The sequence below is a fragment of the Pleurodeles waltl genome, chromosome 7 (genome assembly GCF_031143425.1).
Source record: "Pleurodeles waltl isolate 20211129_DDA chromosome 7, aPleWal1.hap1.20221129, whole genome shotgun sequence".
NCBI lineage: Eukaryota > Metazoa > Chordata > Amphibia > Caudata > Salamandridae > Pleurodeles > Pleurodeles waltl.
This window is the reverse complement of record NC_090446.1, coordinates 469,868,870-469,884,032: the sequence shown is the minus strand read 5'-3', so window position 1 is coordinate 469,884,032 and position 15,163 is coordinate 469,868,870. Positions and strand designations below refer to the sequence as shown.

The window sequence follows — 15,163 nt, the reverse complement described above, 5'->3', positions numbered from 1 at the left end:
TGAAATTTGCAGCCGTTTCCTGGGTGGAGATAACATTTAATTAGCAGTTTTGTATCTGTTGTTTCCAATGGAACAGCCCCTTACCTAAAAGTAGCTTTTAGTTTTTTTTACTGGGACATGTTTAACATTGAAGTTTTCCAGATCTTACAGGTAAATATAATGCATCCTTTATTGTCACTAAGCAACACAAAAATGATGGACTGAGAGCTGAAACTATTCAAACACTCACCCCAGTCACAGATCTGGGTTAAACCCATTGTTCTTTTGCTCACCATGCCACCCAAGTTTAGACCCAGCCATATGCAGATCAGTCTCGACTCTGCTCCCCATGGGAACAGGTCATCCCTGGACCAAAAACAAGCATGCTAGGACTGGTTTTGGAATATCATCCCTCATCATACTCTTTTTCCCCCCCCCCTTAGGGCGATGAAAGCAAAAAGAACAAATGATGGATGTAATACTGAACAATGCAAACGTTCATCCCCCAAATCCCCAAGTCACAAAGATCTGGGTTTAATCCTTTTTTTTTTTTTTTCTGCCCACCACGCCTCCCCAGTTTGGACCCAGCCATTGGAAATCATTCTTGAGTAGTTGGTACTCAAATCAAGATTGCTCATAAATGCCACAAATGAATCGACCACCTGCATCGTCCGCATAGAGAAGGGCAGGAACTGTGAGACAATCCTCGGGATGTCTTTACGTGCTACACTTATATCATATCCCAACCTATTAATATCTAAAATAAAAAAAGGGGCCAGGATACAACTTTGGCAACCCCCCCCCCCCCCCCCCCCCCCTTAAAAAAAAAAAAAAAAAAAAAAAAAAACTCTCACAGATTCTGATAAATGCCCATCCTGGTCATATCTTATATTAGTGCCGGACCCCAGTGCAGATAAGGTAGAAAAAGCACTAAATCTCTCTCCACCCAGACCTCTATCGGCATCCCCCACAATTTTGCTGTTCACTCATTCAAATGCAAAAGTAAGGTCCATACATCCCATGTACAGTGAACCCTTCTTTGCCATTGTATATTTCCCAACAATCAGTGTACATTTAAACATGGGTTCAGAGTGCCTTTCCTTGGCCTAAATCCATTCTGGAGACCAGAGATTACATCGGTATAATCAGCCCACTCCACTAGCCTAGACCTCAATGGTCATATCTATAAGTGAGATGGGACGATAACATTTATGGTCTGATCTTAAACACCTCCTGATGATGGGAACAATAATGGCTTTAGGCTAAGTTTTTGGAATCCCTTGGGTATAAGCCGCATTACAATCACGAGGTAACATTTTGAACCCTGAACTGAGGCTCAACTTTAAATAAGTCAGCTGGTACCCCATCAGGGCCAAGGGCCTTACCGCTGGGCACTGTTGCAATTGCATTGAATACCTCCTCTTCACAAAGCCCAAGTGAGTAAGTCACAGGCAGACCAGAAAATGCGTCTCATCCCCAAGGTTATTATTCAAACTCTGAAATGCAAAAGCGAAACCTTGAGGTAAAGTACCCAATCCATAGAATCATTGCAAAAGTCCTTTAGGAAGGGTTGATTGAGCACCTCTTAAAACTTCCCACTGTTGTTCAGTACACTAACCTGCTGCAAATCATCCCAAGTTCTTCCTTTTAATTTCTGCCTTCCAATCAGCCAGGGTTTGTTTTGATATTTTCCTCCTCAGTGTAATCTCGTTACTATCCAAGGGTGCTATACTCACAGCCCTCCTGAGGTCCTTATTGGCTCGTGAACACTTTGGATCAAACACCTACACTCCTCCTTAACTCTTACCCACAGACCTACTAAGATCAAAAGCCACCTGCCTACAGACATGTTGAAATGCAAGTAAATCCTTATTGGAGTGATCCTGGCTCAAACAAATATTAAAATCGGAGACAGGCGAACTATAAAGATTACTGACAAACTCTTCAGGAATTATTTTATCCCACTTTATACAGCAGCCATGGTCCTTTGGTTGCTTTGCCTTACCACCACACCCCACTCCTGGGCTTTCCATTGCACCTTCATCCCAATCTAACTCAACAGCAAGAGGGTTATTATCACTATACAAGCTCTTTTCAACAGAATTGTTTTTTGCCCCATCATGGACATAGCCAGACGTTAAGATATAATCAGTTGTTTTTACAAACTCTTCCTGTAAAAGATAGAATAGCCCCCCTCCCCCCGTGATTAAGGCAGTACAGATTACATAATTAATATAATAAGTCACCAAGAACAACCACCGAATATGGAAGAATAGCTTTAAGTGCCTCTGGGTGCAAGAAGGAGGCGGGATGTGGCCTAGTGCCGTAAGTGTGCCTGGGCAATGAATTCCTTTCTGCCCCCAGGCCCCAACGTTCACAGTTCAGCTGATTCCTCAATGGTTTTCAACAAATAGTGGCAGCAGATCTGGAGCAGAGCACCGTTAAGTCATTTTAAAACACCAAGGCAACTGTGCTTATGACAATTGTTAGTTTATAATCATTTTTGCCTACTTGCCTTTGGGAGAAAGTGTGAAAATGTTACAACATTAAATCCACAGAATATTTTCTGTTCAAGCGATAACTTGTGCATCAAGGTCAGTCAATTTTAAAAATGTGTATAGTTTCAAAATGTTAAACTTTCATTAAGTGTGTATACTAAAACAAAAGTACAGTTTTGAATTAACAATATTACTACTTGTATTACAAAACGTCCCATTACCTTTACAAACAAGTTGGAGCGATTGGTTTTGCCTGTACTTATGAAAATTGAGATCTTGCTTTTTAATACATTTTGAGTTGCATACCTGCGACGCTTGTTTCTCTAACTTTCAATAGTATTTATTCATGTACTTGTATCTGCACAACCATGGCCACAAACAGGATGAAAACCCATTTGTTATGGTTTTTGTTATTGAAATTTACAAAAGGTAATGCAGTCTAGGGGGTGGGATTTTGATGTTGAGAAATGTTTTCCAAATATCTGATCTGTATTGCTTTTCCACTTTGCTGTGCTTTTTTATTGCATTCGCTCACTGCCATGCTTGACTTGGATGTTCCTCTTTCCCTTATGCTGCAGACACAACTGGGTGGGGAGTGAGCCCTCGGGGAGCCGGCTACCTCTTCGGCAGTGATGTAGTCGCACAGTTTAACGCGGCCAATGACATAGACATGATCTGCCGGGCCCACCAATTGGTCATGGAAGGTTACAAGTGGCATTTCAATGAGACTGTGCTGACTGTGTGGTCGGCACCAAACTACTGCTATAGGTGAGTGACCTAAGTTTCTTGTAGTTTGCAAAAAACCCACAAGCAAAAAGCACATATCAAAAAAACTTGTTGCCAAAAATACACAGAGCAAAGAAACACACACAACACCTCTCCTCTCTCATGTAAATGTGGAATATTGTGGAAAGCAGGTTCATGTTGCAGATTAGTCCCATTAAACACTGCAATGATGGCAGTTCAAAGTGCAGAACTTTAAAGAAAAGATTCAACCTCAAGGACCTGACCACTAAATAGAACATGCTCGGCACAATCATCTAAAACTATTCAAGGTTAGAACTATAATACTAGTTAAGTGACTTTTTTCACATTACAATTTAAGTCACTGTCAGTTGAATGCTTCATTTTTGGCGCCAACACTTGTTGCAATTCTTGGGTTTTACAGCTTTATAGTCCTGAGACATTGACCTACTATTTAGAACCTTGTTTCGAGATTTGAAGGAATGCTTCATCAGTTTGCCTGGTTTGGTTTTCTCTATGCAACTGAAAGCTGATTTACAGCGTTTCTTGGTGCAATAGTACCTAAGGGAAACTACTACACATACATTGAGTACAGTTGTTTGGATAACCCCTAGCCTCTCCTAGTGCTGACATGGAGATTTTTGTTCGGAAGGCATTTGAATTTGGCAGTTTTCAGTTTACTGCTGAATTTTCTGCTATTTTTATGTTAAAACATTGAATAATCGAGATCCTTGTGGGTGCATGCATTGCTATGCATAAGGGGTTGCTAATGTCTCCTATCACTTTACAGTCACCTTTTAAGTCCCCTGCAAAGAATGCACAATATAATTTGAGTTGTACCAGAGCAGGAGACCACATGCATTCCCTTATCAAAAAAGCCATAATCACTGCGGAAGTCCCATTTTCTTCTCCCAGTTTCAAAACTTTACTTTTTTGTTTTTGTGCTATTTACTAAAATGTGCATCTTTTAGCATGCAAGGCTTTCCATAATTTCTTGTGCACAGATGTGATTTCCTGCCATTTTAAAGCGGGCTGTTAGGACTGCAAACATTGCAGTATCCCATTCCCACCTATCATGCACGTGACAACTGTCTTATGTCAGGGTTTTTAATCAGATTCATATTTGGAGCTTTATAAAAACACAGTGATTTTTTTAATTTCCCTTATGCCATTGTGCTTAGGAGAGATGGATTCTTGTACTTACTTCTCTTTTTAACTTTGTTTTTGCAGATGTGGTAATGTGGCAGCCATTCTAGAGTTAGATGAGCACCTCCAGAAGGAATTCATCATCTTTGAGGCAGCACCGCAGGAGACCAGAGGCATCCCTTCCAAGAAACCAGTGGCAGATTACTTCCTGTGACCTCGATAGCATCTTTCTGCTCTTACCCTCTTAATCCCTTTCTGTTCCCTTATCAGCTGGAACTGTCCAAAATTCCAAATACTGTATAGGGAACATGCACAGGTGCCTCAGAGAGCGGGCCGCCCTCTGCTCTTTCTGTGCTGAGCAGCAGCCCCGCTCTCTCACCTTCCACACACTCAATCGGACAAATATTTTTTTATGACTTGGAAATAACCCGGTTTGTTCCAAACAAGGGTGAGTGTGTACCCTTCAATATTATCCATTCCCAGCAAACCCTTTTGTTATTGGGTTTCCTTGCTGCCTCGCACTGTTCTAAGTTTATATTTTCAAACTCCATTACAGTTGCCCCAGGGGGCAGGCACTGTCAGTGCCCCAAACACCTTCACCACTCTAACTTTATAAAAACCCCACTCATGGCCCGGGTACAAGATGTACTACAAGACCTGACAACTGATCCTAAATTTTGATTGTTCTGAGGAGAGATGTTTGTAGCTGGGGTGTGGCCCAAAAGCAAACTCTTATCAAATCGGACCAATATTCCTGTTTCCCTTCCTCTGTGCCTGTCTCTCTGGGATGTGCTCACTTTTTAATACTTTCTTCTACGTGTTTGCCTTTTTAATAAATATTTTCATATCTGGAGTACTCTCAGTCACCTTTTCTTTTAAATTATTTAGCTAGTGCTTCTGTCTGGTGGCTGGCTGACCCCTCGGGGCTCTGCTCGGTTCCAGCTCTCAGCATGTTCATTCATCCATCCATGCTACCTGCAACATATGAGCACAGAATAGTGACTGTAAAGTGACCAAAATGCTTGTTGTACTGCACCCTACTTATGTTTTATAAAGGCGAGGATGGAGATGAGGCTCAGCAAGGGATTTGGGGTGTGGAGGGCTTAAATGGATCGGACACATCTTGTTCCGTCTCAAGTTGAGCATTGGTACCAAAAGCCTAGTACACTTGTCAGGGCATCTGAGTGCTCTCTATCATTCAACAAAAAGACTCCGGTGCTGTATGCTTTGTATTTTACTGTCCAGCATCTCATCCATCTCATCCATCACACCTACACCTGCATTATTTTAACTTATTGACTTTAATATTTTTTCACTCTTGTTTGTAATCTTTTTACAGTTTACTCTCATCATGGTGTGCCCAGCTCTTGCATCTCCATAAAATCCCTTGTCAGAGGTAAAATACCCATATTCTGCATCCACCAGGTATCTCGGACTGTTCATCTCGAAAGGGGTTGGGCTTACTTGAGACCACAGCTCGCATTTACTAACTTAGCAGGCTGTCACAAACTCTGAAATCTTGATTAAAAATGATCTTAGTTCTCGTATGTCTGTTTGTTTTTCTATTTTTCCCAATTTAATGTTTTGTTAGATACAAGATTCTCCTAATAAAAATAGAAAACCCATTTTTAAAAATCTTGCATTTTTACTTTCCTTGGACGGTGTCTCAAAAGTGCCTGAAGTGGGAATCTTTTTTGCTCTTAACCACATTTTCCAATTCTTAAACTCCATATTGATTTTTTTTTTTTTTTTTTTTTTTTTTAATATAGGTGAATTGTGGCGTTTCAGTGTGAATGTTTTATCTTTATATCCTTTGGATTATAAAACACTGGTAAGGATGGAACCTAATCAGGTGCTTTGCTACTGAAAGCCTGGAAGAGTGTGTGGGAGCTTCCTTTCATCTGCATTTGAGTCACACTTGCCTGTCTGAAGAAATATCTTGCTGTTCGACATTACAGCCTAATCTCTCCAGATTGATGACCCTTGAATATTCCCCAAAACTACGCTGAACACTCTGGCTCATTTTTTTTTGAAAATGTATTTTAACATTTGTAAACTATTTTCAGATTTGTAAACCACATATCAAAACATTCGGCATCTCCACATTTGACTGACCTATCAAGCTCCCATATGTGAAAAAGACTTCTAGTTGCAGATTCCTTACCTTAGAATTTTCCTCCAGGTGTCAGACTGAATCCAGAGATTTTTCTTCGAGCAATACTCTAGCGCGTCGGTGGGTGCCGTCGGGTGACTCCACAGGTGTCGTGGTTGTGTGATGACATTGGGAGTAGTACATAGACACCGCCCTTGCGCAGTGACGTCAGTTCTTTTCTTTCCGCGCCACGCGCTGATCCGGAGAGAGCTATCCTGGCAGTTTTTTGGCCAAATTCAACCAGTTTGTTGAAGTTTTTGTGTATGACTTTGGTGCGTCGTTGTGAGGACTGCCATTGGACAATGTCGGTGACAGATCCTCATCGCGTTTGTCTGTGGTGCCTTGAGCGCGACCACGATCTGAGGTCGTGCTCCGTGTCGTGCCGTGCACACAAAAGCTTTGAGGAAGCAGTCCCTAAAGCTAATGGCGGCCCGACACTCGACTCCATGTAGGTCCCGGTCTTGCTCGAGAGGAAAGTCTCTAGATCGGTCGCAGAGTCATCACCACTCGTCATCTATGGAAACCTCGGGTCAAGGTAAGTAGTAGTCCCATCGCTTTCCGACTTCACCCCCCCGGCTTCGGCCCTGGCCACAGAGGTCACCTCCGGATCCATACGCGGATCCGCACTGACGCCGGTTGCACCTTCGAGACCTTCCCCGGCGCCAGGTCGATTATTGACGTTCCCGACGTCTGTAGTACCTACTATAGACGTCAACCCAATTCTTATCCCCAACGACTTGGAGTTGGAGCGGCGTCGGCCGACACCACCATCTGCTTCGGTGGGGCCTATTCGCCAGAGCTCGGATTCTGACCTTTTGTCCTATGGGTACGAATACGGGGAGAAATTGGAGGGGTCCCTGAACCCTTATGAATACCAGAATGACCCTGCTATGGACTGGGCACAGGATTTGGGTGAAGCCAGTGGTCTGGATTCTTCTCCTGATGCTGACATGCTGTCTCCTACTGTGGCTACGGCAGAGGGAGCGACTCACAGTATGGTGGTCAGTAGGGCAGCTGAGGTCCTCGGCCTTGAGCTACCTATTGTAGAAGTCAGTTCTAATCTCCTGACGTAGGTTCTTCAGCCAGGGGCTTCTACTTCAGAACCCCTTTTAGCATTCAATGAGGCCCTCACCGATGTCCTTTTGGGTACATGGTCCAAACACAACCGGGGCTCCTGTAAACAGGACTATCGCTTGCTGCCATCGGACCGCACCAAACGACCCAAAAGTTCCTGTCCAACTCCCCAAGCCTGAGTGTCTTGTTATCCAGGCTACCTCTTCTTCAGGCGTGCGTTCCCTTCCGCACCCCCAGATAGGGAATCCGAAAGGCTGGAACAATTAGGCAAGAAGTTGTTTTCTTCCTCCAGCCTCGCTCTGCGGTCTGTGAATACTGCATGTCTTTTGGGCCATTATACCCACTCCCTGTGGGATACGGTTGCGCATGTCCTGCCGCAGATACCGGAGGAGACCCGTGCTATTGTCTCCCAAGCAGTGAAAGATGGGAGAGACGCAGCGAAGTTCGCTATCCGTTGTGGGCTGGATACGACCGACTCTCTGGGCAGATCAGTTGCAACAACAGTGGCCTTAGGGCACCTTGCCTGCTTACGCACTTCTGGTTTCTCCAACAGTCAATCATGGACATGCCCTTTGATGGCACCCGTCTCTTCGGAGACAAAGCGGACTCGGCCTTGGAGAGATTCAGGGATTCCCAGGCTGCAGCCCGGTCCCTTGGTCTTTCCTCCGCCACTCACCCACCACAGTCCGCTTTTCGTCCCTTTCGTGGACACGGAAGGGGCACCCGGTCACGTTCTCTACCCAGCCACCGTGCCGCGCACGCTGACCAGCCTATGCGTGGCCAAAAACGTGGAATCCCACATGGCCGTGGGACAGAGAACCAGAGGTCTGTCCAGTCGACCTCTGCCCCCGCTGCAGTCTCCAAACCCTCCTAGTCCGTCCCCTCTCTCCCACCCAGTTGGTGGTAGGATCTGCTATCACCTGCCCCACTGCAAACACATCACCACGGACGGGTTGGTTTTGCAGATCATTTGGAAGGGCTACTCCCTCCTTTTTGAATCTGCACCACCATACATGCCACCATCCTTCCATCATCTTCCGGAGGATCATTTGGTGCTTCTCCACCAGGAAGTCGCGGCTCTCTTGGCCATGGGAGCTATAGATAGGGTCCCCTGGGCCAGAAGTAGGCCGTGGTTGTTATTCCCTCTACTTTCTGATACCAAAGAAGAACAAGGGCTTACGCCCTATCCTAGACCTTTGGGACCTGAACTACTTCCTCAAGAAGGAGAAATTCAAAATGCTCACCCTGGCTTAGGTGCTGTTTGACTTAGACCCAGGAGACTGGATGGTAGCGTTAGACTTGCAGGACGCTTATTTCCACATCCCCATCCTGTCTTCCCACAGACGTTACCTACGATTCGTGGTAGGTCACAAGCACTTAGTTTACTGTGCTCCCTTTCGGCCTTACCAGCTCCCCTCGGGTGTTCACGTAAGTGATGGCGGTGGTTGCAGCTCATCTGCTCAGGTTAGGGGTCTCAGTCTTCCCCTACCTCAGAGGCTGGCTTTTGAAAGCGCCTTTGCCCCAGACAGTCGTCTCCCACCTTCAGACTACGGCAAACCTCCTGCACAAGCTGGGGTTCACTATCAACGTGCCGAAGTCACACCGGACTCCCTCTCAGATGCTCCCTTTCATTGGAGCTGTTCTGGATACAGTGCAATTTCGGGCTTATCCTCCTGACAAGCGAGTCCAAGACATTCAGGCTATAATTCCGACCTTTCAGCCTCGGTCTTGGGTTTCGGTGAGACTGACTCTGAGGCTGCTGGGCCTCATGGCCTCCTGCATCCTGCTAGTAACACGTGCCAGATGGCATATGCAGGCTCTGCAGTGGGACCGGATGTTCCAGTGGATGCAGCATCAGGGAAGTCTCTCAGACATGGTCCAGATCTCGGATGGGACTGCAAAACACCTGCAGTAGTGGCTTTCGAATCCAAATCGGGTCAACAGCAGATCCCTCTCCTTTCCCCAACCAGATCTCTGTAAAGTGACAGATGTGTCACTTCTGGGTTGGGGTGGCCACATGGTAGAGGCGGAGATCAGAGGCTTCTGGTGTCCAGCGGAGTTCGGGCTCCACATAAATATGCTGGAGCTCTGGGCAATCAGGCTTGCGTTGAAAGCATTCCTTCCCTCTCTCAAAGGGAGAGTGGTGCAGGTGTTCACGGACAACACTACCGCCATGTGGTACTCCTCAACAAACAGGGCGGGGTACGATCCTGGACCCTTTGTCAGGAGGCACTACGCCTCTGGACATGGCTGGAACCATCAGGACATTACCCTGATAGTTCAACATCTGGTGGGCTCTCAACGCCAGAGCAGACAAACTCAGCCGCCGACGCACAGTCTGTCACGAATGGCGTCTCCATCCGGAGGTGGCGCAAGGTCTCTTTCTCAAGTGGGGAGAGCCTTGGTTAGATATGTTTGCCTCCGCAGAGAACGCGCAATGTCGGCTGTTTTGCACATTGTAGTTTCCAAGGCGGCACTCGCTCAGACGCTTTTCGTCTTGAGTGGAGCTTTACCCTCCTTTACTCCTTCCCGCCTATCCCTCTTCTGCCCACAGTTCTCAAGAAAATTAATTACCACTGGGCCCAAGTTATCTTGGTGGCTTCGGACTGGGCTCGAAGAGTGTGGTATCCAGAGCTATTGAACATGTCCATCGATCCTCCGCTCAAACTGCCTCTTCGGGCGTATTTGCTGTCCCAGCAAAAGGGGGACGGTTCTCCACCCGAACCTGTCCAACCTCCGCCTTCATGCGTGGAGATTGAGCGGCAACAGTTAACAGCATTTGCCATTCCACCTGAAGTCTGCAATATCATCTTGGCAGCCAGGCGTCCATTGACTAAAACTGTATACGCCTGTCGTTGGAATAAATTTGTAGAATGGTGTACCAACAAATCTGTTGATCCCCTTTCTGCCCCTCTGTCAGAGGTTCTTCTGTTCATTCTTTCTTTAGCCCAGCAGGGCTGTGCTTTGGGCACCCTTAAAGGGTATTTGTCTGCCATTTCTGCCTTTCTTGGGCTGCCTGATCAGTCCTCACTCTTTAAATTTCCTATTGTGAGTAGGTTCTTAAAAGGGCTCACCCACTTATTTCCTCCCACTCCATTTATCATGCCTCAGTGGGATCTTAATCTTGTACTTACTTATTTGATGTGTACCGCCTTTGAGCCAATGCATAATTGTCCCTTGCGGCTCCTCACAAACTGTCTTTCTAGTTGCTATCACCTCTCCTCGCAGGGTGAGTAAGCTTCAGGCCCTTTCTTCAAAACCTCCATACTTGTCTGTACACCCTGACAAAGTGGTGGTACGCACTAGAGCTTCCTTCCTTCCTTCCTTCCTAAAGCGGTTACACCATTTCATGTAGGCCAGTCCATCACTTTGACTACCTTCTACGCACCCCCAAATCCTTCCCATGAGGAGGAGAGACTCACTGTCTGGATCCAAATAGAGCATTAGCGTTCTACCTCAATCGCACTAAAGATTTCCAGGTGGACGATCCACTTTTTGTTGGCTATGTGGGTGCGAAGAAAGGGAAGGCGATGCAAGAGCGCCCCATCTCTCGATGGGTGCTTCTTTGCATCAAAATGTGCTACGCTTTGGCTAAAAAGCAACCTCCTGAAGGCTTGCGTGCTCATTCCACCAGAGCAACTGCTGCTTCCACTGCATTAGCACACGGAGTTCCTGTCCTGGACATCTGTCAGGCAACTACGTGGGCGTCCCTGCACACGTTTGCTAAGCCTTACTGCCTGGATAGTCGGGTCCGTCGAGACGGCTTCTTTGGTCATTCGGTCCTGCAGGACTTTCTAGTATGATCTTGGTTCGCAGCCCACCACCGAGGATGGCATTGCTTGGGTATCTATTTAAAGGTAAGGAATCTGCAACTAGAAGTCTGTCAGATGTACAAGTTAGGTACCTTCGGTAACGAAATATCTGGTAGAGGCATATTCTAGTTGCAGATTTTTTTTTACTGCTCACCTATCCTCACCACTTGTGAACTGATTTCTAGGTACGGGGATTCCCCCTTTCAGGTCCTTAGCACTGGCGCACCAATCTCCGTGTTCTTGCCGGCTCTGCATTCTGGCGTGGAAAGTTCTTAAAAGAAACTGAATTCACTGCGCAAGGGTGGTGTCTATGTACTACTCATGATGTCATCACTGCGACCACGACGCCTGCGGAGTCAACCAACCCCACCTACCGACGCACAAGGTTATTGCTCAAAGAAAACTCTCCGGATCCAGTCTGACGCCTGGGGGATAATTCCAAGGTAAGGAATCTGCAGCTAGAATATGTCTCTACCAGATATTTTGTTACCGAAGGTAAGTAACTTGTACTTCAATTCCTAGCAGTAAGCGAGTCATTTTTGTTTTTTTCCCCTCAACTTGCGTTCGCCAGATTGTGGGTTTTTTGCATTCGTTTTCAAATGCTTAGGAAGGGATTTCATTGCAGGTAATTTTGTTTTTTTGTTTTTTTTGCCATTGACCTCTAGTAATTTAGAGCTAAGCTACTCCCTTTCCTATGACAGAATGACGTTTTTTTAAACACTTCTTGATGATTAGGTGGCAGAAGTAGTGTACTGTCCAGGCGATTAACTGCACCTCTCTTTTCAGCAGGCTACAGAGAGCTAACGGAGAGAAGATGCTGAAATACATAGATATTAATGATTTTTCAGTTCAAGGTTTCATGGTCCGATCCCCCTTGTAGCTTTCACAATTGTGGTTGACGGGACTGCTTGTGTTTAGCTTCGTGTTTTTCTCTGAGAAGACGCAAGATAGGACCTTCTGGTCTAAATTCCCTGTGATGCCTGTAGACTTTGTTTTGGCTTTAACCCAGGACAGAAAGTCAGAATGGTGAAAGATAAAACTTTTCTAGAACCTGAAACTGGGAAGCTAGTTGCAACACCCAACGACCTTAAAGCCACTGACTACCAGCAGGTTAAATACCTTGTACTGGCATCACAAGTCTTTCAGGCTGTATCCTGTGAATGCAACTGTCTATGCGTCGGATGACTGACTTTCACAGCCTACTTATATAGCACCTTGTGAAAGACTAGTCCCTTGCCCCTGCACCTCACATAAACGCTCTTAATGCAATTGTGAGCGTTTATGACCTTTTTGTGCCATCTGGTGCAGCCAGTATGTACTGGGCAGCATCCTCTGCAGTGGTTAATGTGTGCTTGTTTCCGGTGCGGAGCACCAGCACTTATGTTTGAGGGTCAGTGCTTATTTTTCTGCCTCAAGCATTTACTGCGAGCATAAGACACATGGGAAAGACGGAGTAAGAGAAAAACGAAAAAGCGTCACAATGGGAGAAAGCTGCAAGAGTGAGCTGAAGGGACAGGGAGGGACTTTAAATGGTTTATGAGGCCCGGGATGGCTTCAGGATTACACTGCCTCAGTGTTCTGTGTTTGCACATTTAATTGCAGCAGCCACGTGTTTAAGAGGAGGGCTTTGGGCACCGGCATGTTTTTATTTACAAATTATCCACTGATCTTCTGTGGATGCTGCGTTTCACCGTTCTGGTGCAAGCAGTGACCGTTATTAACCCCTTGGCTGCCAGGCCTTTCCCCTCCTGTGCCGAGCCTTTTCTGGCTATTTGGTGCAGTTCGCGCTTAGGCCCTCATAACGTTTTGTTCACATAAGCTACTCATGCCAAATTTGCATATTTTTTTCCCAACATCCTAAATACACTTAATTTTGAAGAGACTGTCTTAGTTTTACACTTATGCTGCAAGATGTCTTTAAAAATGAAGGCGTTTCTAAAGTTAAGTGCAGGAATCCCTAGTTACTTCCTTTCTTTAACACCAATTACGTTTGAAATAAATGATTGTGTGTGTATTTAATATTTTTGTTAGTGCAAGTCGAGCAAACAGCTGCCCAGTGCTCCTGTTGCCCCAGGGGCAGCATGTAAAGGTCAGAGGGGCCGCATGAGGCCCGCGGGCAGTACTTTGAGTATCCCTGGATTAGATGAACGCAGTGAGATCTTTAGATTCTTCAGTTAATCACGCCATTTGGAACATTTAGGTACACCAGACTACCATTTGGATTAATATCTGCAGCCTCAGCGTTTCAACGGGTTCTGGAAAAGGTGTTGAAGGATTTTGAGGGTGATAGGATATATCAAGATAATGATTTAGTTTTTGGGAAAGATGATATTGAGCATGAAGAAAGGGTCATTAGTGTGTTGGAGAGGCTGGAAGAACATGGGTTGACTATCAAGATGGATAAGTGTAAGTTTCGTAGGAACTCCATAGAGTATTTGGGACATGCGATCACTGGTGATGGAATATCCCCAAAGAAGGAACTAGTAGATCCCAACCTCGTCGTCAGTGAAGTGAAGTATCCATAAGAAAGGAGATGCAGATCATGGTCCAAATAATGAAGTTTATTTCAACACAGACGCTGAAATACAGAAAAAGCCAAACCTGTAAGGGTGGTGAAACTGTTCAACAATGCGGTAAGAACGGAAGATTCCAAGATGTGTAATCTAAATTGTGTGATGGTACTCAAATGTAAAAACGTGTGTGATTAATTTGTACTGTGAACATTTCTGCCTATGTAACAAATTATTTTGTATTCTTGTATCCATTTTGTTAAGCTTTGTTTTTTCCCTTTTTGTTTGTAAAGGGGGGAGGTGTGTAGTATGTACATATACTGTAAGAACTTAGAATAGTAAGAGTAGAATCCAAGGGCTGGAATGGAATGTTATGAGGTAAGGTTATGAGGTCAGAGGAGTTGTAAGTAGTTGGCAGTTGGACGCGTTGGATGGGGCCTATGTGTTGGAATACACTTCATTATTTGCACCATGATCTGCATCTCCTTTCTTATGGATACTTCACTTCCCCTGAAGGAGACCAAGAAATTAGCCAAAATATGGCAATTTTTTTTTTGTTATATTTAATGGGGAAAAAAGGTCTGCAGAAGAAGGCTCATGGGTTTTTCCCCTCAATGGCATCAATAAAGGGTTTGCGGTGGTAAAACCACCATCTTCCTAGCTTTCAGGAACAGGCAGAGTCGAATTAGAAAACCCAATTTTTCAACACAATTTTGACATTTTACTGGGACATAACCCAATTTTACATTTTTTTTTTTTTTTTTTTTTTTTTGTGTGTGTATGCTTTGAGCCTCCTTCCAGTTAGTGACAGAAATGGGTGAGAAACCAGTGCTGGATCCCAGAAAGCTAAACATTTCTAAAACGTAGACACAATTCTGAATTCAGCAAGGGGTCATTTGTGTAGATCCTACAAGTGTTTCCTACAGAAAATAACAGCTGAAATAAAAGACTATTGAAAGTGACGTGAAAAAAAGGCATTTTTCTCCACATTTTACTCTGTAACTTGTTGCTGCAATGTCAGTTTTTTTTTTAAACAATATACTGTTACATCAGCTGGACTCTTCTGGTAGTGGGGATATATAGGGCTTGTAGGTTCATCAAGAACCCTAGGTACCCAGAGCCAATAAATGAGCTGCACCTTGCAATGGGTTTTCATTCTATACCGGGCATACAGCAATTAATTTGCTGAAATATAAAAAGTTAAAAATAGGTATCAAGAAAACCTTTTGTATTTCCAAAATGGCCACA

General features: G+C 45.0%; 1 protein-coding gene across 1 annotated transcript in view; it reads left to right on the top strand.

Annotated features, from left to right (window-relative positions):
* The window catches only part of PPP4C (protein phosphatase 4 catalytic subunit), a 207,757-nt gene extending 202,537 nt beyond the window's left edge, over positions 1-5,220 (top strand). The window contains exons 8-9 of the mRNA XM_069244070.1: positions 3,056-3,245; positions 4,452-5,220. Of these exons, the coding sequence (XP_069100171.1) occupies positions 3,056-3,245; positions 4,452-4,581 (320 nt within the window). The 3' untranslated portion in view covers positions 4,582-5,220. The remainder of the gene's footprint in view (positions 1-3,055; positions 3,246-4,451) is intronic.
* Positions 5,221-15,163: the final 9,943 nt, after the last annotated feature.